Genomic DNA, 20522 nt, shown 5'->3' on the forward strand with positions numbered 1-20522 from the left:
GCGAAGCTCTCGGGCTCGGGCACTCGTGGAGTCGTGGTCGTGGATGGCAGCGTCATGCTAATTTTTTTCATCAATGCATAAAGATATCTCAAATTACAAATATATTTACTTTATAATTTATATACTGGAGTAAGCTCCTTCTTAATATAATAATACGCAGCTCTCCTGCATATTCTACAGAATATACTGAAGTAAATAATAACTAGGATTTAAAATAAGGGTGAATTTATTTTCTAATGATGCTAGTTGGTTGTTCGTGATTGCACATTACTCATATTTTTTCTAATGTTGTGCTCTCCCCGTCCCAAATTATAAGTTATTTCGATATTTTTAGATTCATAATGTTTACTGTATATCTAGACATAGTATATATTTAGATGTATAGCTGCTAAAGCTATGAACCTAAAAGTTACAAAATGACATGCAATTTGGGACGGGAAGAGCATTCGGTATCGCTCCTTATGTTTCTCCATCATCGTGAAAGATAGGGTGTTAATGAGTTCATGCTCCAGCAGATGCCAAACTGAACCTTGGAGCAAAGTTGATGGCTGAATTTACCTAATGTGCTACATTTTGAAAGTTGGAATAAAGGGGATCACTTTTTTATATCTGTACGTGAATTTGACCTTTTTGTTGCACAAAAGTTTTCAGCATAATTTTTAAGCTCCGGCTGGCGACAAATAGGACCATCCCACGAAATTGAGGGGTCTATGCAAAATACTAAATGGAGGCCTAAATTTCAGTGCGAAAAAAAATAAAACGATGCGGTTCTTTTATAAACCTCTCAATAGCTCCTTTAGAAATTGAGTTAGATCCTCTAATCTTTGTTTTTTACGTTTTTATAGCCAAATCATATTTTCTAACCTGATTTGTGAAAGAATATGACTTATAGATACATAAAAGATGAACTTACACACATCTACACAAAAGATGAAAATAACAAAATTAATGGATAACCTTGGATGAAAAGAACTCATCGGTGGACACAATAAACTAAACCAATGGACGCATCCATGACATGAACCTGAGGGACGGATCATCAATAAGCTAAACCTAATAATTCTCCTTATCGATGAATCAGAGTGAGATAAACCTAATAATTCCCCGATGGACTGGTGGCCTGATGCGAAGCTGCCAATTGCCGAATTACCATGCACGAATGCTGCCTGGCCGCCTAATTTGTAACTGCAAGAACACGGCAAGGGTACCGATTAGGAGATGAAAACGAACGCAATTCGAATCGAAACAATATTGCCGGCTGCTCTCAAGAGCCATAAAACTAGACTATAGTTAATCAAAACAAAGGCAAATATACATGTTATAGGAACGAAACATAATTTGGGGAGCCCTAGCAGGGGCGGTCCTGCGGCGAACTATCGAAAGAAGAAAACGATGAGACTTTTGGAGTCTGGCCGCTTCTCAATGTTAAAAATTAGAAGTTCAAACAAACAGCAAACTTCTCGTGCTGCTTCTGGAAAGCCAGAAGCTTAGAAAAGCTAAGTTTATATAGAAAGCTGAAAAGTTAGTTTTCTCAGCTTTTTGTAGTTTTTTGAGTTCAGGAAGCTAAACACATCTTCTAAAATTTAGTGTTGGCTTTTCAGAATAAAAAATCAGTAGTAGCAGCTTTTCAAAAAAGCTCAAAAACTATAGCTCAAACAAATAAACCTTATTGTTTTAGAGGTCGCTTTGCATCAAACTTGCATTGGCGTTCTTTTATACTACAATACTACTTATTACTACTATTTTCCTTGATAAATATCACTGATACTGCTCAAAAGAAAATATACTCATAAATAAGGCTGTGCATTTTGCGTAGTCGATAGGTTTGTCGCTAACCCGCATCCATTTGGAACCATGTATATATATTGAACATGTCATACTTCATCTGTTTGAACCATGTATATATATTGAACATGCCATACTTCATTTATTTGAAAATGTAGGTCGTTTTAGATTTTCTAGATACAATATAAGGTTATGTCTAGATGCATAACAAAATCTTATACATTTTAGATTAAAACAACATACATTGTTAGAATAAGGGAGTATATATACGTGCATCTCGTGATCTCGATCCACAGGTTTCGCCGAGATGCTCAGAGAGCAGAGCAGTCGTGCCAAAACCTGCCTCCCCCAACTAGGGTCAGCCGCAGCAGCATGAACTGAAAGGAAAAGAGCGCGATGGCCCTTTACGAGAAAACCGAGATCGGAGTGGTATGCTACCATGGCGTGGTGTAATTATACGCCTCCTTGACTTTAGTAGATGAGCTTTCGGTGCGGGATCTTGGCAGTTTGCGTGCAGCAGCTGGACACACACGGACCAGTCGGCAGCACGGCAGAGGCCGCGGCAGCTAATCGAGATAGAGATACAGCATACAGGTCGGCCGCTGGCCGCTGCTGTTCGGCTGTTCCCCTCCTGTTGCGCAGCGTGTTGCGGTGTCTGGTGTGTGTGGCCGGCTGGCCGCATGGGAAACTCCCCGCCCGGACATGCGTGTACAGCGCGCCGAGATGAGATCCACCACCGTACCCCCGAACAACTTTGCCTGTGCGACCCTGCAGGCTGCAGCACGCCCGACTATTGGCGCCCATCATTGTACGATCGCGCTCGCTGCATGCGACGCCTGCCCTGCCAACGACGACGTACGTAAGGTGGCCGGCCCGGCCCGGCGGCGCATCGGCATCTCCCTCGCCCTCACGCGTCGCTATAAAAGTTTCGAGGAAGCCGGCCGGCGGGGGGCCCGCGCGGCAGGGTCCATGCAAGAATGACAAACCCCGCGTGAGTGCCGGCCGGGCGCAGGCAGGCACGCACGCTCCAGCGCGGCCCTGACGCGTCGCGCTCGACCCGGCCGGTGCCGATCGCCCCCTGCTGCGGGGCGTCTCTCCCTGGCAAGGGGGCCGCTGCGCTGGCCGGTTGGCTTCACCTTCACGTCCCGCCCGGCGCCAACGCTGCGGAGTGGCCACACGGAGGGCCCCCGGCCCGCCCGCCATGCACGTCGCGCTCACCCCCGTCGCCACCTCCTCCTGCCGAATTGTCGCGGCCCTAGCTCGTGCCCGGGTGAGCCGCCTGTCGATCGATCTGCGCGCGGCCGAGAGAGAGAGAGAGAGAGAGAGAGAGAGAGAGAGAGAGAGAGAGAGAGAGAGAGAGAGAGAGAGAGAGAGAGAGAGAGAGAGAGAGGGGCCCTTTGCTCGGACGCACGCGCGTGGCGGCTTCCTCGGCCGCGCGCGGCCGCATGCGTGACGAGCAGGCGAGCGGGCGGTCGCCGTACTCGGGCGCGTGACACGTGATCTGAGGCAGATTTGCTCGGTGGGGAAGTGCCCCCGTGGTACTGGCGCCGTGGCGGGCGGGTGGGTTTGGTATGGTGTGCCTCGTGAAGGACGGCTAGCTCGTGGCGCGCGCTACGGGCCGAACCCCACGCGCGGGCTTGGCTTTGCCTTGCTAGCGCGGACTTGGGGCCCCGATCGAGCGCGCGGCGGGACACTTGGAGCCGCCGCAAAAGGCTGAAAAGGACGCGGCGGGGGAGGCCGGCCAGCAAAGCGAAGCTAAAACCGCGAGCACGACGTGCGTGACGCGTCAGGCACAAAGAGCCACCTGCACATCTCGATCGATCGGCTTATTAGCCTGGTTAAACTGTCCCTCGATCGGTGAAAACTACATCAAGGGCCCGAGATCGATCGCGACAGAGCTGCAAGCAAGAGTCATTGGCGATTGGCTCCGGTGTAGTCTCAAAGCCGTCGAAGTAGAATTTTGTTGTTTTTGGCTCGAACAAAAAGGAGTTACAACGAACGAAGCGAACGCGGCCGAAGGCAACATCTCATACCGGCGGGCGTGGTATTAACTCCTGTTTGATTGACATTCATTCTGCAGGCGTACAGCGTTTTTGTCTACATATTGATGGCAGGGATGCATTTGCTAGCTTGTGCCCGAGATTCATGTGATCAGCATTAACAGCTAGTATGGCGAGTTGGCGATCGGCTGCTCCTGCTACTTGTGTAGGGACATAAAGATCCAGGCGATCAATCGATGCCCAACAGACCAAGCAACTGCGCAATAATATTTGCGACTTGCGAGTGTAAACTTGCGCTGGGAATGAAGAAGCGATCGATCAGGGCATTGTTACCCAGCATGCATGCATGCATTTTTCACCGCTCCAACGGTAATTCTAAGTTCTACCCATGGTCGTTAAATACTTCTACTCTGCATCGGCGGTTGCAAGCAGATCAGTTTCAACTTTCAAACATGCACGATCAGCCTCGCCGAGAGAGAGAGAAAAGAAGAGAACATATGTATTGGCCTTGGCCGTGGCGCATGGATATTCCAATCATTTTTTTTGCAGCATGCAGATAGTGTATTTATTTTGTTTGGTAAGGATGGTGTGCACTTATTTGATCGGACACCTGCCCGGCCGGACTGATGTGATATGCAGTTAGCTTAACAATCTTTTCAAAGTTAATAACTGAAGAATCCATGAGTATTAAGCCGTACTTAACGAACTAAGATCACACTAGCATAAGTGTACACTTGTTTTGAATAAAGTATCTTCAGTACACAGTAACATGCGCATACACGTGACATGTCCACAGTACTGTCGTCGGACATGCCGCGCGCAGGAAAGAAGAGAAGTGGCCGTGGACCCGAGCCTACTACCTGCATTGATGCGCAGCAAAGGAGCGGAGTAGCGGACGGCCGGGGCATGCAAGGGTTCCAGTAGACTTCTAGCTTAGTTCTAGCACTAGCAGGCAGGCAGCAGCTACGTCTTTTGGCCGGCGACCGGCCGGGGAAGGTGATCGACATGATACACAATTGAATGTGAGCGAGGAAGCTCACAGAGGCTTTCCTGGGACCGATTTATTTCGGGCAAGTAGAGGTTAACCGAGTTTAGCAATGGCGCCGCCGGCCCCGGCCGCCGCACCTAATAAACAACCGGACCGGACTGGAAGGAGCGAGCGGGGGGAGCCACCGAGCATGCATACGCCCGCGCGCGGCAGGGACGGCGACGGCGACGACGACGCGACGCGACCCAGCGGCACGAGAGGACGGTCCAATAAAACCAATTGTCTGGTCTCGAATAATTGGCCGCGCGCGGGCGTATGCATGCATTGGCATTGAGTGCACGCAGGCAGGAGCCGATCAGCCGATGGATCTGGCTATCAGTAGTGTGTAGCTAGCGCGCGCAGCGGCAGCGCGCGCCCCGGCCCCTAGCCCTCGCAGCTCGGCTGCAGCTACCGGGGCGTAGTCTGCTTGGCGTAGTTAATGGCGGGGAGGAAGGGCGACTGTGCCTGCGTGATGGCGCGGTCGGGTACTCTTTGTACCAGCCGCGGTAGCTAGGCGGTACGACGGCGGGGAGAGAAGAGAGGCCGCCGTACGTCGTCTACTCCGATAGGGGCCTTCAGGAAGAGCCAGATAGGGTTCGGGTACTGTGGAACAGGGTGGTAAATGCTAAAATGGACAGATCATCAAACATACAAAATGACATCAACTCAAGGACGGCAACAAATATCCAGTTTACAGCATTTCTGATACATGATTAGCGGTAGTTTTCTTTCCAATCGGATCAAATTATTTTGGTGGCATTACCATGAGCATCGTATACTTGAAAGTTGAACTGTAACAGATTATTAGTTACCCGGGTGTGTGCGCGTTTGGGTGAATAATTCCTTGCTGATGAACCAAAATCCCTATCTCATACTGAATACACATTTGAACAAAATGATGAAAGAAAGACGGACATCGTAGTATATTGTTTTCTCACACAACTTTGACCATGTTGCGCAGAGAGGTGTTTGGATCTTTAGTCCGGACTAAAATTCATGTCACATCGAATATTCGGAGGCTAATTAGAAAGACTAAACATGAGCTAATTATAAAACTAATTACACAGATGGAGGCTAATTCATGAGATGAATCTACTAAGCCTAATTAATTCATCATTAGCACATGTTTACTGTAGCATCACATTGTTAAATCATGGACTAATTAGGCTTAATAGATTCGTCTCGCAAATTAGTCTCCATTTGTGCAATTGGTTTTGTAATTAGTCTATGTTTAATACTATCCAAACATTCGATGTGACAGGAATTTTAGGAGGGACTAAAGAAACAAACAATTTAGATACGAGGTGCTAAACTTTAGCAGGGCCACATCGGATGTTCGAATGCTAATTAGAAGGACTAAACATGAGCTATTTACAAAATTAATTGCACAGATGGAGTCTAATTCACGAGACGAATCTATTAAGGCTAATTAATCCATCATTAGCAAATGGTTACGGTAGCACCACACTGTCAAATTATGAACTAATTAGGCTTAATAGATTCGTCCATGAATTAGACTCCATTTGTGCAATTAGTTTTGTAATTAGACTATGTTTAATACTCCTAATTAGTATCCGAATATTCGACATGACATGTGCTAAAGTTTACAGGATATCCAAACACCTACACGTACGGGATCAAAGGGTTTGGTCAAAACATGCATGACTTCCGTCCTTTGTCTCATCATGAAGCTTATTTGTCAAGTGCAGGGAAGACTCCAAGTAAACTCAACAGGTTAGACCACCAACTGTTCCATAATGCCTTTGACTTTAATTAGGGTGACCTGCAGAAAGTCATGCAAAGAGTGGCACTCTAATATTCAAAAAAATGTCCTATAAAAGAGTATCATTCGAGCTTGTGGACCATCCAAGTAGCCTGGAGTGCTCCTCATCTGCTCTAATTGGGCAACGTACACCTGCATGTGGCAACTAATCTCGACGAATCACCTAGACGGGATGACCTTGGAAAATGGCATGGCATCTCATAAACGGGGCCGCCCAAGATCATTTCACCTATGGTCCGTCGATCTAGAGTTCATTAAGGATATATAGGAAGTTACATTTCGTTGTTTACAAGAGTGACACATCATTTAGAGTACTTTTAATTTGGTGAATTAAACAATCCTCCCTAGTGCATAGTGTCATTTTGTCCTTTCATAGGTTGTCAAATAATGTGGTGGTCGGGGTGTCGTCGGATGAAATAAATTAAATTTCTCCCCCTAACGGGAATGTGGAATAGTTCTCGAGTTTTGAAAAGAGTGTATATCTCTCTCCGTTACTTCATCATCAGATTCACGCATGCGGCACATCGCTTAACATGAATGAAACTCCCATTAGAACGGGCCTAAAACATCACTATTTACTTACTTGAAACAATAATCACACATCAGGATCTGTGTTTGACAAGTAAATGCATGTATCATGCAAAATCAGCTAGCGCCTTATCTTGCAAGTGTATGATTTTGTGGTGTACTTAGCTAGTAACTAAAGATATTATTTAGCATATTGTTTTTATTATACATCGGTACTCCCTCCGTTTCAAAATGTAGGTCGTTTTGAATTTTTTTAGATACATAGATTTTGCTATGCACCTAAGTATAATGTTATGTCTAGATATATAGTAAAATCTATCTATAAAAAATCAAAACGACCTACATTTGAAACAGAGGGAGGGAGTATTAGACAAAGCAAGTCGTGAGCTTCCGACATTCCGAAGCTACGGCTTTGTTTGCGTGTTTGGTTGATGCAAGCTCTCGGATAGTATTATTTCTTTATCGAGAAAAAAATACGTTGAATCTTGAAGGACCAAAACTAAGAAAAAATAACTTGCTTTGTATTATTTGATCATAGTAAATAGAGAAAAATATTTTCTCAAGTAATTTGTCAGAAATGTGGGGTTCGGCCATCATGACCACATTTACCCATGGCAATGACACTTCAAAATTTTACAAGCATTAGGAAGGTCACAGGCATACGTGGATCCTTATATACATTTTTTTTATTTCTCACATTTAGCTTTTTAATGTGAAATGAGAGCTCATGGCTAGTCGTCACCCATAATAAATTGAACGAGCAACCGAAAACAATTATAAGTTCAATTGTTTAAACTACAAGGGAAAACATGGATATGATCGTAACGGAATTCTCCATCACAGGAACATGTGAACAACTTTGCAACCAGTGAACCAGAACACATCATGTAGGCACCACAGAATATCATTACACGTAGCACACAATCAGCTTGTGTATCGTGCAGCATGTGGGGCTGTCCAATTGGAGCAGCACAGTCTTGTGCAGGAAGAGTGAGGGGGAAGAATTTATTGTCGCTTCTCCTAATCAATTAAAATCAGGAACTGAAGCAGACGGAGACGTGATCTCACCAAAGTTTCTGCCCTACAACCTGACTCCTCCTGTCTCTGAGCCTGTCCTCGCCACCCCTCTCTTCCCTCCCTCTCCCTGCATCATCCTATCAATCTATAGCAGGCTAGCGCAGCCTCTTTCAACTCTATCTCGATCTCTCTCTACACACTTTACCCACACAGTCCCACAAAAAATTAAATGAAGAGAACAGAAATTGGAGAAGAGATACATGATCTTCCTAAGCTCAATATGGTAGTAGCTCATGTCCTTGTCAAGGTGTAGGTAAGAAGTAGTAGTACTAGTATACTAATAATTTTCTCACCTTTTGGTAGAGAGGTCCTAATCTTTTTCTCCTCCGCTAGATCTTCTTTTCCTCCCTCCTCCTCCCCGTCCAGTGTAAGCTTCGCTAGCTGCACACAAAGAGATTGCCGAGAGATAAGATCTGCACTGCCCTCTTTTGCTTGTCACTTTCACAAAAGAGAGGCCGGCCGGCTGCACCCAGGCCACCAAGAGCGCAGGAGCTATTAAGCTGGGGGCGGTGTGGTTTCTGCCTCCTGCGGACGGAGTTGTGCTTGTGGGGTTCGTTCCCATGGCCATTAAATCTTTTTCCTCGAACATGGCCAGCCGAGTGAGCTTTGGCGCGGGGCAAGATATACATGGCAATCGCATGCAGCTGTAGTCGGGCTCTTTAGGTGATTAATTAGGGATTTTCCTTTCCCATTTTGATTCCTACCAGCTTCTTCGTTCTTTCTTCTTTCCTGCTGTGGGGAGTGCAAGTGAGGTAGCTCAAGCTGGAGGAGGACAAGAACCAGTTGTCCAAGGGCTTGGACCCTTGGGGCAACAACCCTACCGCCACCACCAGCACCCTGCACTACCTGCTCCAGGAGAAGGAGAGAGCGCAGGCGCAGGAGCAGCTCCAGATCTACCACCAGCAAGGATTCAGCTACCTCCAGCACCACCGGAGGCAGCAGCAGTCGAGGGCAGCTGGAGCGGGCGGCGATGGCGTCAGCAGCGGCGAGTCGACGCCCGTGGACGCCCTGGCGACCGCATTCGGGAGCGGCCGCATCGTGCGGTCCGCAGCCGGGCGCAAGGACCGCCACAGCAAGGTGTGCACGGCGCGCGGGCTGCGCGACCGCCGCGTCCGCCTCGCCGCGCACACGGCCATCCGGTTCTACGACGTGCAAGACCGGCTAGGCTATGACCGCCCCAGCAAAGCCGTCGACTGGCTCATCCGCAACGCCAAGAACGCCATCGACGAGCTCCCGGACCGGGCAGAGGCGCCGCCTGCCGCGGAGGCTGCAGATGCCGCCGCGGAGCCGGCCGAGCAGGTGACCTCGACGTCCTACGGGTTCGGCAACCCCGGTGGCGCCATCGGCGGTGTGTCCGCCGGCTCGTTCGTTCCGCATTCAGTCGGCGCCGATGGCGTCTCCGGCAACGTCAAGTCTTTATTCCCCTCGTCGTCGACAGCCAGCACCACCCCCGCCCACGACGAGTACAGGGGCTCGCCGCCAGACCTCCTGTCGCGCACGACCAGCAGCCAGCCGCAGGAGCTTTGCCTCACCCTCCAGTCCAACCAGCACCAGATCTTCAGCCATCAAGGTATGATCTCTGGTGCAGGCGTCCCAGGCTGGCCGGAGCACGGCCAGAGAATGCCGCCGTGGCATGCCTCGGAGAGCGGCGCGGGAGACGGCCGCGGCGCCGGCAATGGCGACGGCTACATGTTCGGCGCGCAGCCGCGGCAAGGGCTAGAGCACCAGAGCCAGCTCTTCTCCCAAGGGGAACCCCTTCAGTCCAGTGGCGGGTGGGCGTCGTCCGCCCGCACTTGGCTAGACCCTCTCGCCGCGATCCACCAGCCAGCGGCAATGGCTGGGCAGATCGGGTTCAGCCATCTGGTTGGCGCCGGCGGCGGGTTCATGGGGTTCCTCGCGCCGGCAGCGGCCCAGCGGCTCCAGAGCGAGGAGGAGCAAGGAAGCGAGGCGATGAGAGAGTGATATATCATGGTGCTTATGAGGTGTGTGAGCTTTCTAATAACACGCACTCTCCATTGATCTGGTCGATCAGTTGTATGTCATTTCATGTAGGAGTTTGTTTATTAGGCGATGGAATTTTCCATTAGCTGGCTAGCTGCTGCTGCTATATTATTCATGCATGTATAACTAAGGTTTAATCAAGTCGTTCCCTTGGAAGTTGGAACTAGACAGCCGTTACTGTTGCATTAGTTGCTACTGCCTGTTTTCCTTTTCTCCCTTTCATGATTCTCGGCATGGACAAGATGTGGTGACGATGAGACGAGACAGTAGCGTGATCTCTCGACGGGTTTCCCCCTTTGGACCTTTTAATGTTTCTCGCCTCATTATTCTAAGGAAGATTCCGGGCGGCCTTTAGCCAATTTGAAGGTTGTCGCCCCCGGCCTAGATCCTGATTCCATAAAGCAGGCAATTTCAGGGCTCCAATGATATGTTGTAGCCTCTGTAGGCGACGCAGGGGCAGGAAGAAAGCAGCAAAAGGGATCGGATCGGGGCAATGTGAATAAACAAAGAGACCGGCAGCTGAATTTAAAACCAGCTTAGTCCCCTGTAGCAGCTGGAGTGCAAGTGCTGTGCTGTTTGCCTCTGATGTCTCCATGCCGATAATGATAGGGGGGACGGCCGCTGCTCGATGCATATGCATTGCATGCCTCTATTATTGGAAGTGAGTGTGGTATCTTTGCTTGGCCTCCTCCCCACTTTCCTCTTCCCTTTGCTTTCACTGTTTGGGGGTATCTTTCCGCTCACCAGAGACTGTGAATCTTCTGAAAATTGCATGGATGGCATGCCGTACCCCTGACAATTGCATGAAAGGGGCCGGGACAATAGCATATCAACGACCTGCTAATTTGGCAGGGGCTCGGCGCAGAGCCCGCCGGTGTTCGCTTCTGGTTGTTTTTAGCCTAGGGACTTGCTGCTTTGCATGTCAGCCTCCATATTCCTCTGAATTTTTGTTCGCCAGTTCATGGAAGTATGTACATCTTGCTCATTCCCATGCATGCACATACCTGTCATTGCATCGACCTCACAACAGATCTACCACAACGAACACACACAGCTTCCGGGGGGGAAATATCATGAATTTGTCTGATGAACTTCAAACTTTGGATTGAAACTAAAAAGGGAGATGCTTCCATTTGCTTGACGAAACAGAATTCCCGTCCCGTTTGTCTGAAAGAGAAACTGGTCATCACATACATACTCTTTTGGGAAAGCACACAACGGTTCACAAATCCATATTCTTCTGAAGGTTTTTCCTTTTCGCACGCTGTTTTGCTGCTGCAGACAGCAGATTTGCAGCTTGCAGGACGTAGTGGAATGGGAAAGCTGCCGTTGTAGAGCAAAGGGCCGGGTAAATCGCTCCCCCCCTCTCTTCTGCATTGGAGCTCAGCTTGCTCAGACATCGAACGTGGTAGATAAAAGTATGGCACACAATGATTGCGGGCTCTCTTTCCCATTTGAAGATGCTGAGGATAGGTCACTTTCTACTGCCACAGAGCAGATCCGCAGTCGCCAGCTATGGCCACTCTCTTTTGCATATAGTGCTCGCAGACCGTTTGTACTTTGTCGTTCCAGCTTGTAGTAGGAAATAAAATAAAAAGGCATGGACGTTTATTACTGCAACCACACTACAACACAAGAAGAGGCCTGCCGGTTTGGAACGCGGTACGAAGTACTAATCTTTTAAAAAGATTCATTGGGTACTTACGGACTTGAATGAAAGGTGGATATTTTTCATAATTATATCCAAACTTACTTCTGTTTAGTACAAACTACATATGATGGTACATTTATTTTGTGCTGTACACCGGTTAATTAGTGAAAATTAAGGTAGTCTCCAACTATTTCAGTTAGTTTGTGACATCATCTCACTCTACAGATGGAAATATGGTGTCCCCAACACAACACTACATGCAATTACCCCTTAAAAAGCTTTTACTACCTAGTAATGATATTACTAATTTGTGTAAATTACTAATAACGCTAGGTGTTTGTACGGACTACGGACACTATGACCACATTGTAAAACATGAAACAGGAGACCATATTTCACCAGTGGTAGTACCACACTGAAGTTATTACTAATATCATATTAGCAAATTCATCATCGAAATTGCTTCTGCGTTTGGTATGATTCGCCAGTGTTAGCTTACATATGAATAATTGTAAGTGTTTGTAGTGTATGGATCGACTACAGACACCGTGTGACCATGTTGCAAAACATGAAGTAAAGAGACCAGGTGTATAATAGAGGGAGAGATTAGTGAAGTAGTTAAGTAGTGCCACCTGATTGTAATGTAGTTATAGGGAAATAATTTGTGTACTACCCAGGTACATGCACGCAACCAATCTATGTGCTAGTGTTTGCATGTAGTCTTTGTTGTATATCTTCTTTTTTTTCACCATTCCGATATCATACACTTTGATGGTGTAATAATAAGCAATTAACGATGGTTCTATATGCATTGACCAACGCAAAAGGCTGGATTTTTTTTCCTTTATATAGAAAGTATACATAGTGTTGACGCCTTTTTGGGCCAACACACGAACGCACACGACCGTGCGGCGGGCGGAGGGGCTCACTGCAGCACCTCGGCGCAGGCCGGTCAGACCGGTTTTAGGAACGATCTGACCGGTTGTCGGGCAGGCCGACGGTAGACCTTTGAACACTTGTCCGGGAAGGATCCCGCGGGGCAGGCGTACGCAGGGTTGCTCTAGGATCGGCAGGCCACCTAGAGTGCCTTCAGACGTCGTCGAGACGAAGGAAGAACAACAGGTAGTAGATTGGAAAAGCTAGAGTAAAAGAATAAAGGAAAAGATGATAGTAGATTGGTTTTTGTCGATTGGGTTGGATGTCCTCAATCGGCCGAATCCCTTTATATTTATAGGGAGGGAAGGTCTTCCCCACGCAGGAGTCGAAACCCTAATACAACTCGTGCTAAACCACAACTCCTACTCGGATTACACAGAGCCTGGGCAACCGGTCTGCCCGGGTGCAGATCTTGCGAAGGTCGTATCTCCCTCATCTGAACTCCAAATCGGACGTTCTATATATGAATCTTGCTCTACTCAATGAGATATATGCAATGGTGGAGTCCAATCTTCATTTGAAGCACCTTGATCCAACCGGTCTGACCGGTGGGGTCAACCGGTCTGACCTATCTGCAGAGGGTGCTGATCTTCCCGAGGGCATAACTCTCTCATCCGAAGTCCAAATCGGACGTTCCATATATGCATTTCGATCTTCTCAACAAGAGCTACGCCATGGTGAAGTCCAATTTGTATTTTGGGAACTTTTCTCGAATCGGTCTAACTGGTTGGGAGACCGGTCTGGACAGGTCTGACAGGATCTTCCAAGTCCTGCCACTTTTGGGCGTCAACACATGCCCCCCTATTTTCTGGTAAAGCTTGTATGCCAGAAAATACTCTCCTGGTCCAAAAGTGCCTAAGGATGATGATGAACACAACATCGGTCATATATTTTTTCTAAGAGCGATAATTGTCTCATCGGCCATAAACTTTGTTCTTGATTTAAGAAACAACTTGCTTTGGCCTCCATACCTGTTTGGTGGCTGCTGACCTTGCTGGTATAGTCATTGCTTGTTTCTCCATTGATTCTTGCTTCCGCATCCGTTGTAACCTTCTTTTTTGAGTATGAGATAAGCCTGAGGGACACCACCTCGGCTGCAGGTATTTTGAATCTTCCTTGCTATCTTTCTTACCACCTTTAGTAACAAAAGGGTGCACTTTTAACCAGATTATTGCTAGCAACAATTGGTCTTTGTAATGAACCACAGTTTGAATATACAGAAGAATATGAAGCAATACATGGTTGCATATAGAAACCCTTATGATCAGGAGGTGAATAATAGTAGGGGTATGGCCAAGACCATGGCGTAGTCAGCCAAAAAGGTGTATGTAATGCAGCAGCATAGTTTGCATGATATTCACAAGAACAAGACGGCTTTTGATTTTTACCTTTATTATGCCGACTCCCTTGTTTCTGACTAGATGCTTTCTTCTCATATTTGGCCAACAGATCCTTGAAAGTCAGCTTTGCCTTATTCTTCAGATCTCACTTGGCTCCAGATTTTTTAGGATGACCGGTTAGACCGGTTCCCTAACCGGTCAGACCGGTCTATGCAGAACCGGTAGCCTTGCTTTTGCCTTGCCCCCCGAGCATAGAAGTCTTTGCTGTGACTTGAGGCACCTTTTTCTCAGGTCTTCCTTCACCAATAATCACATTCTTCCCTTTATCCTTTTCGGCTTGATCCGGCCGAATTAGCACTTTAGGATTTGTCAACTCAAGAGTATTCACCGAAAAAGGATTTTGATCAACTTGCATTTCATGAAAAGTCAAACGACCTTCATTAATGGCCGATTGTATTTGCCGGCGAAACACATTGCAATCATTAGTGGCATGTGAGAAAGTATTATGGAACTTGCAATATGCTTTCCTTTTCAACTCTTCAAACGGAGGTATAGTATGAGAAATTTTTAGGTGCCCAAGTTTAAGCAACTCGTCAAAAATCCTATCGTACTTGGCTACATCAAAAGTAAATTTCATATCTTCTTGCCAATTCTTTCGGACCGGCTTGAGAGAAGCATAAGTACCAGGTTTACCCTTGTGGGGCAATACAAAATTAGCGGTTAAAACATCATTGCTCTCATCGTCCGAGGAATCATAATCTAACATCTGCATGTTAGGATGATTAGATTTGAGCCGACTATCTTTAGTTCGGCTTTCCTAAGCCAAAGCTCTTTGCAAGACTTGGGTAACATTAGCAAATTCATGACCTTCCAATTTATCTCTAATATAGGATCGCAATCCATTAAAAGCTAATTCAGCAAGATTCCTCTCAGAGATGACAAGACTATAACAACGATTTTTTACATCTCCGAACATTCTGATATAATCAGCAGTAGACTCATCAGGCTTTTGCTTAACCAATGTTAAATGACTCAATCTTAACTCATCATCTCCACTATAAAAGTGGTCATGAAATTTTTGTTCTAATTGTACCCAAGTATGAATAGAATTAACAGGTAATGAAGCAAATCACGAGAAAGCGGTTCCAGTTAAAGATAAAGAAAATAACCGTACTTTTAATTCTTCTACAGAACCAGCTTCTCCTAATTGAGCAAGATATTGGCTAATATGCTCCCAAGTGGTTTTGCCATCATCCCCGCTAAACTTCACAAATTCAGGACAACGCCAACCAGAAGGATAAGGAGCTGAATCAAAACTCAAAGGATACGGCATTTGATAGGTATGGGTTTTATGCTTCACCTCTATTCCATAATCTTCCTTCATTTGTTTAGCGAGATTGGCATGAAACCTATCAAGAACTTCTTGAATAGTGGTTGGCGGAGGCAATTGTGGTGTAAGAGCATTCGATTGCAACACATTCTGTTGTATAGGTGGACTATAAACATTCTGTTGCAAACGGCTATTGAATTGGGAATCAGGCATGGAACCATATGAACTACCCAACCCAAAAGGCACCGTAGGTGGAGCGCTATAAGCTGTTGTAGGATATGGATTTAAAACTCCAGGAATCTCACCAGATCGGCTAGAGATAGCTTGAACGGGAGGTATAACAGCTATAGGCTCAGGAGACGACACATACAGGACCAAAGCACCCTGACCGGTCTGACCAGTTAGACCATGCGGTCTGACCGGTTGATACTGACCAGATCGAGGTAGAGGTGATTGTCCCACAAAGTAGTTCATCAGTATGCCATACTGAGGCCCCGCTATGGGTGTTGCCGATGTACTATTAGATGGGATCTGAGGTGGTACAGGATTAGAAACAGATGCAACATCATTGCCCTCCTCCACACGTTTACCATTAGCCTTATCTACCATATCTTGCACACTCTCATTTATCGCTAAGCGCAGATTGTCAATTACGGTAGTAAGATCAACCATGGTAACAAAAGGAGATGGCAGTGATGATGTGCTCACATTGGTTTGTACCTCAGGTGGTAGAGTGCTGAAAGCGTTGTTGGAGGTAGAAGCGAAGTCGATCTCCTTAATCTTCTTGACCGCGCCTCTTCGGTCGACTTCAAAGCTCACAATTGCGGCTCGCAAGTCTTCCTCATCGTGCTTCTTCTTGCACTCCTCCAACATCTGGCAGATCTCTTCAGGAAGTTGCTCGAATGTCGGGTTGACCACGTTCTTCCCCAGCCGATGTGTCTTTCTTCTTCTTCCCCAGCGGAATCGCCAAAATGTGTTGACACTTTTTTGGGCCAACACATGAACGCACACGACCGTGCGGCGTGCGGAGGGGCTCGCTACAGCACCTCGGCGCAGGCCGGTCTGACCGGTTTAGGGATCGGTTTGACCAGTTATCGGGCAGGCCGACGGTAGACCTTCGAACGCTCGTCGGGGAAGGATCCCGTCGGGGCAAGCGCAAGCAGGGTTGCTCTAGGATTGGCAGGCCACCTAGAGCGCCTTCAGACATCGTCGAGACGAAGGAAGAACAGCAGGTAGTAGATTGGAAAAGCTAGGGTAAAAGAATAAAGAAAAAGACGATAAATAGTAGATTGGTTGTTGTCGATTGGGTTGGATGTCCTCAATCGGCCGAATCCCTTTATATTTACAGGGAGGGAAGATCTTCCCCACGCAGGAGTCGAAACCCTAATACAACTCGTGCTAAACCACAACTCCTACTCGGATTACACAGAGCCAGACTGGTCAGACCGGCCTGGGCAACCGGTCTAACCGGGTGCAGATCTTGTGAAGGTCGTATCTCCCTCATCCGAACTCCAAATCGGACGTTCTATATATTAATCTTGATCTATTCGATGAGGTCTACACAATGGTGGAGTCCAATCTTCATTTGGAGCACCTTGATCCAACCGGTCTGACCGGTGGGGTTAACCGGTCTGACTTGTCTGCACAGGGTGCTGATCTTCCCGAGGGCATAACTCTCTCATCCGAAGTCCAAATTAGACGTTCCATATATGAATTTCAATCATATCAACGAAAGCTACGCCATGGTGAAGTCCAATTTGTATTTTGGAAACTTTTCTCGAATCGGTCTAACTGGTTGGGAGACCGGTCTGGACAGGTCTGATCGGATCTTCTAAGTCCTGCCACTTTTGGGCGTCAACACATAGTCATCTAAATCATCCAATGCATTTATGATCTTTTTTTTAAAGGAAACCTTTATGAGCTTCCATCGAGTGATTTCAAACTGTCGTGTCTGTAAGCTATACCCTAATAGCTTGGTGTTCATAATTATAATATGTGGGCATCAGAAAAGATGAGCATGCTTATGGGTTCCTTAGACTGCATGCTTGACGGCTGACTAGCTAGCCGTGTGTGCTCCGCCGAGATTGACTGCTGACGGTGGAGCAACAAGCAATTTGCGAAGAAAGTGAATGTGGACTAGATCAAAAGTACCACTGCCCTTTGGTTGGACAGAGAAAAACTAGATGGGACGGGATGGTTTGAAAATTGTGGACCCAACTAAGGGTTTGTGTAGGTAGTAGTGGATCGAAGTGAAATGAAAGGAATAGGAGGGGAAACTAGTTCATTTTAGACTCAATCCCTTTCGTTCCACTCCCATCATCATCTATCAAATAAGTCCTAAACGAATGTACGAAATACCATGTAATCGAGATGGCAATGTGCCCAAATGTCCAGTCTACGTGGAGCACATTTTCTCTTCTTAGCCCGGCCATCTTCTATTCTTCTTGACTGGAGAGAGATGCCTTCACGAGAGAAGCGCTCGCCAAAAGGTGTCCCGCTAGCAAGGCTGCAACCAGCGCGCAACTCAGCATCTCCCAGAAAGGCCTCCCGCCTCCGCCTCTCCCTTCGATTGCAATGGCATCTCTCGTACGCCGAATCGCTTTAAAGCCCGTCGTCCTCGTCCTGCCGTCCACGTAGCACGCACAGGCGCCACTGCCGCCATACGCGCGCCCATGCCGCTGCCGAGCACGTAGACGTCTCCCTCTCCCCAGCCTTTTTTCCTCACGAGCACAGTGCCCGTCAACCCGGCTGGTGGCGCTTTCGACCGGGTTGATGAGGGCTATCGACGAACCTCGCCGAGGTTTCGCTTCGATTTCGGCCCTCCCAAGGAATTGAACGACCCGCATCTCCCCTCCGGTCGACGTATTTGTCTGGGCACACGGGCATCACATCGGCGGCGGTAGCCACCAGATCGGAAAATCGCGGCTGCTCTCTTTTGGTGATTCGGCGGGTTGCTTATCAGGAAGCGTCGGCTTGCGGCATATTCCGCTTTGCGAGTCCACTACCAAAGCTTTGTGCCGCCACCGCCACGCACGATGACGTCGACGGATGCGCGCCAAAGGTGGTGACCACTGACAAGTCGTGCACCGAAATATTGGCCTGTCCCCGATAATGGCATGCTCGGCAAATCTTCTTCAGTTCAGTCAAAAGTAGGCGAAGTGGCGGCCTCGGGAGCTCCCATGTAGCTAGTGGAAGCTAGATAAGTAACCTAGCTTTAAAGCCCATTAGCCCATTTAGAAGTTTAAGTTAACATTTTAGCAAACTAGTTTCAACGTTTTTCAAGAGTTGATCAACATATAAAATTAACAGATTTAACATTTTTTTAAAAGTATAGATCAACATTTTGTAATAAAAATACTACATTCAACATTTTTAACTACCTGCTTCAAAATTTTGATAAACTGGATTCAACATTTTTGTTTTTTTCTTTTTCAACCTCCGACGCGCAGGACGCGGCCGCAGGCATGCGTGGTGGCTGGGGCGCTCGCGGCGGAGGCCCGCGCGCCCGCAGGGTGCGGCTAGCCTCGGGGCTCCGGCGTGCAGGGGAGGCGGCGGGGACGGCCAGCGGCGAGCAGGGGCAGGCTGCGGCGGCGGCGGTGGCGGCGGCCGGCAGCGTCAGGTGGAGGTGTGGAGTTAGGGTTAAGGATGTGGGTTGCATCCAACCAAGGAAATTGTTCACACGAATCTCAGACAGTGAAAGTTGGATAAAAAAACTTCCGGAAGCGTTTCCCGGCGGCCTCGGCACCGTAACGTCGTGGGTCAGATTTCTTCCCACGTGCACGGTCGGCCCAGTTCAGTTACCCCGGCGGCGCTCAAGGTCTGGCCCAGTACTTCTTCTGCGGCACCAAATCTAGCCCAGTGTCTCTTTTCAGTGGAAGAAAACTAGCCTGGTACGGATTAAGGCCGAATTAAGGCGTCATCACTTGCAGGATTATACCTAGGCCAGCCAGAAGAACATGGGACTGGAAGTGGCAAATGGCAAATGAAACTTGGTGAGTTGGTGTTGGGTCTCTTGTGCAAACTGCAAACTGATAGTGTCACATCCCCTTCAGACTCTGAAGCCTGCTGCTGTGCTGCAAAGTTCATCGAGGCATGAGTGCATGACTGGGGTACTACCGTACTGCTCTGTAGATTCCTTATGCACGTACACCATGGTATTGGATACTATTAGGTAATATTCGGAACCCTTGAAACAAGAATCAGTGCTGTGGACCTACTTTTGAAGGCACGAGGGAAAAGTAAACACTTCGTTAGTTGAACAGTGCGCGGAGCAATTATTGACAGTTGACACGCAACGACCCAGAACGGATCAGGGAAGCGGCCCTGTCCTTGTCGGTCGAGAAGGCTGGACGAGGAGTCCAGAACAAGTGACAACTGACAACCGGCCGGCCCTTAGCTAAGACCTCGATTCGCACTGTAGCTACTCCGGTCAGTATCTCCGATGGCGAGCAACCACCATCACGAGTTCACGACGGTGAGGCTTCAGTAGCCGACCAGCCGGCTGCCGGGTGTCACGGCTTGTCACCAAGCAACACAAGTATTCGCAGGGACTCTCCCCCCATCCCTGTCTGCCCACGCCGCGGCCGGCCGACCCGTCTGACCGCAGAGCTGCCGCCACCTCCGCCGCCACGAGCATCGCTGGAAACCACCGTATCCGTATCAGCGTCAAGAGGCACTGTCTCGACGTACATCGGCGAAGCTCGACGGCACTCGGCAGTGCTGTGCTGCCGCTGCCCGTCTCCTCTCCTGGACCTTTACTTTACCCTTTACCTCCGAGGCTAAGCAAGTTTATTCGTGGGGCCCAGACGTACGTGTCCGTCCACGATTCGCGTCACGACCCCGTCAGGGCCGTCCCACGTCTCGTCGAGGGGGTAGAAAAAGGGAAAGGGCCCGCGCGACGCCAATGGCCACGTCGAAATTTCAAATACGCACCGAGCGCGCCACGGCTTTGCCCCACACACACAGTACATGACTTGACAGACATCCGAACCGGGCCCGCTCGCAGCTGCCTGCCTGCCCCACCCACTACCGCACCGCCCAGGGCCCAGGTCGGGTCCCAACCGG

General features: G+C 48.2%; 1 protein-coding gene across 1 annotated transcript; it reads left to right on the plus strand.

The window, feature by feature from the left end:
- Positions 1–2986: 2986 nt before the first annotated feature.
- LOC117856502 (transcription factor PCF7) lies at positions 2987–10367 on the plus strand. Its single transcript, XM_034738853.2, has 2 exons — positions 2987–3055; positions 8957–10367. Exons 1-2 carry the CDS (start codon positions 2987–2989, stop codon positions 10160–10162), a joined length of 1275 nt encoding a protein of 424 aa, XP_034594744.1. The 3' UTR covers positions 10163–10367.
- Positions 10368–20522: the final 10155 nt, after the last annotated feature.

Source organism: Setaria viridis, chromosome 5 (assembly GCF_005286985.2).
Source record: "Setaria viridis chromosome 5, Setaria_viridis_v4.0, whole genome shotgun sequence".
Classification (NCBI taxonomy): domain Eukaryota; kingdom Viridiplantae; phylum Streptophyta; class Magnoliopsida; order Poales; family Poaceae; genus Setaria; species Setaria viridis.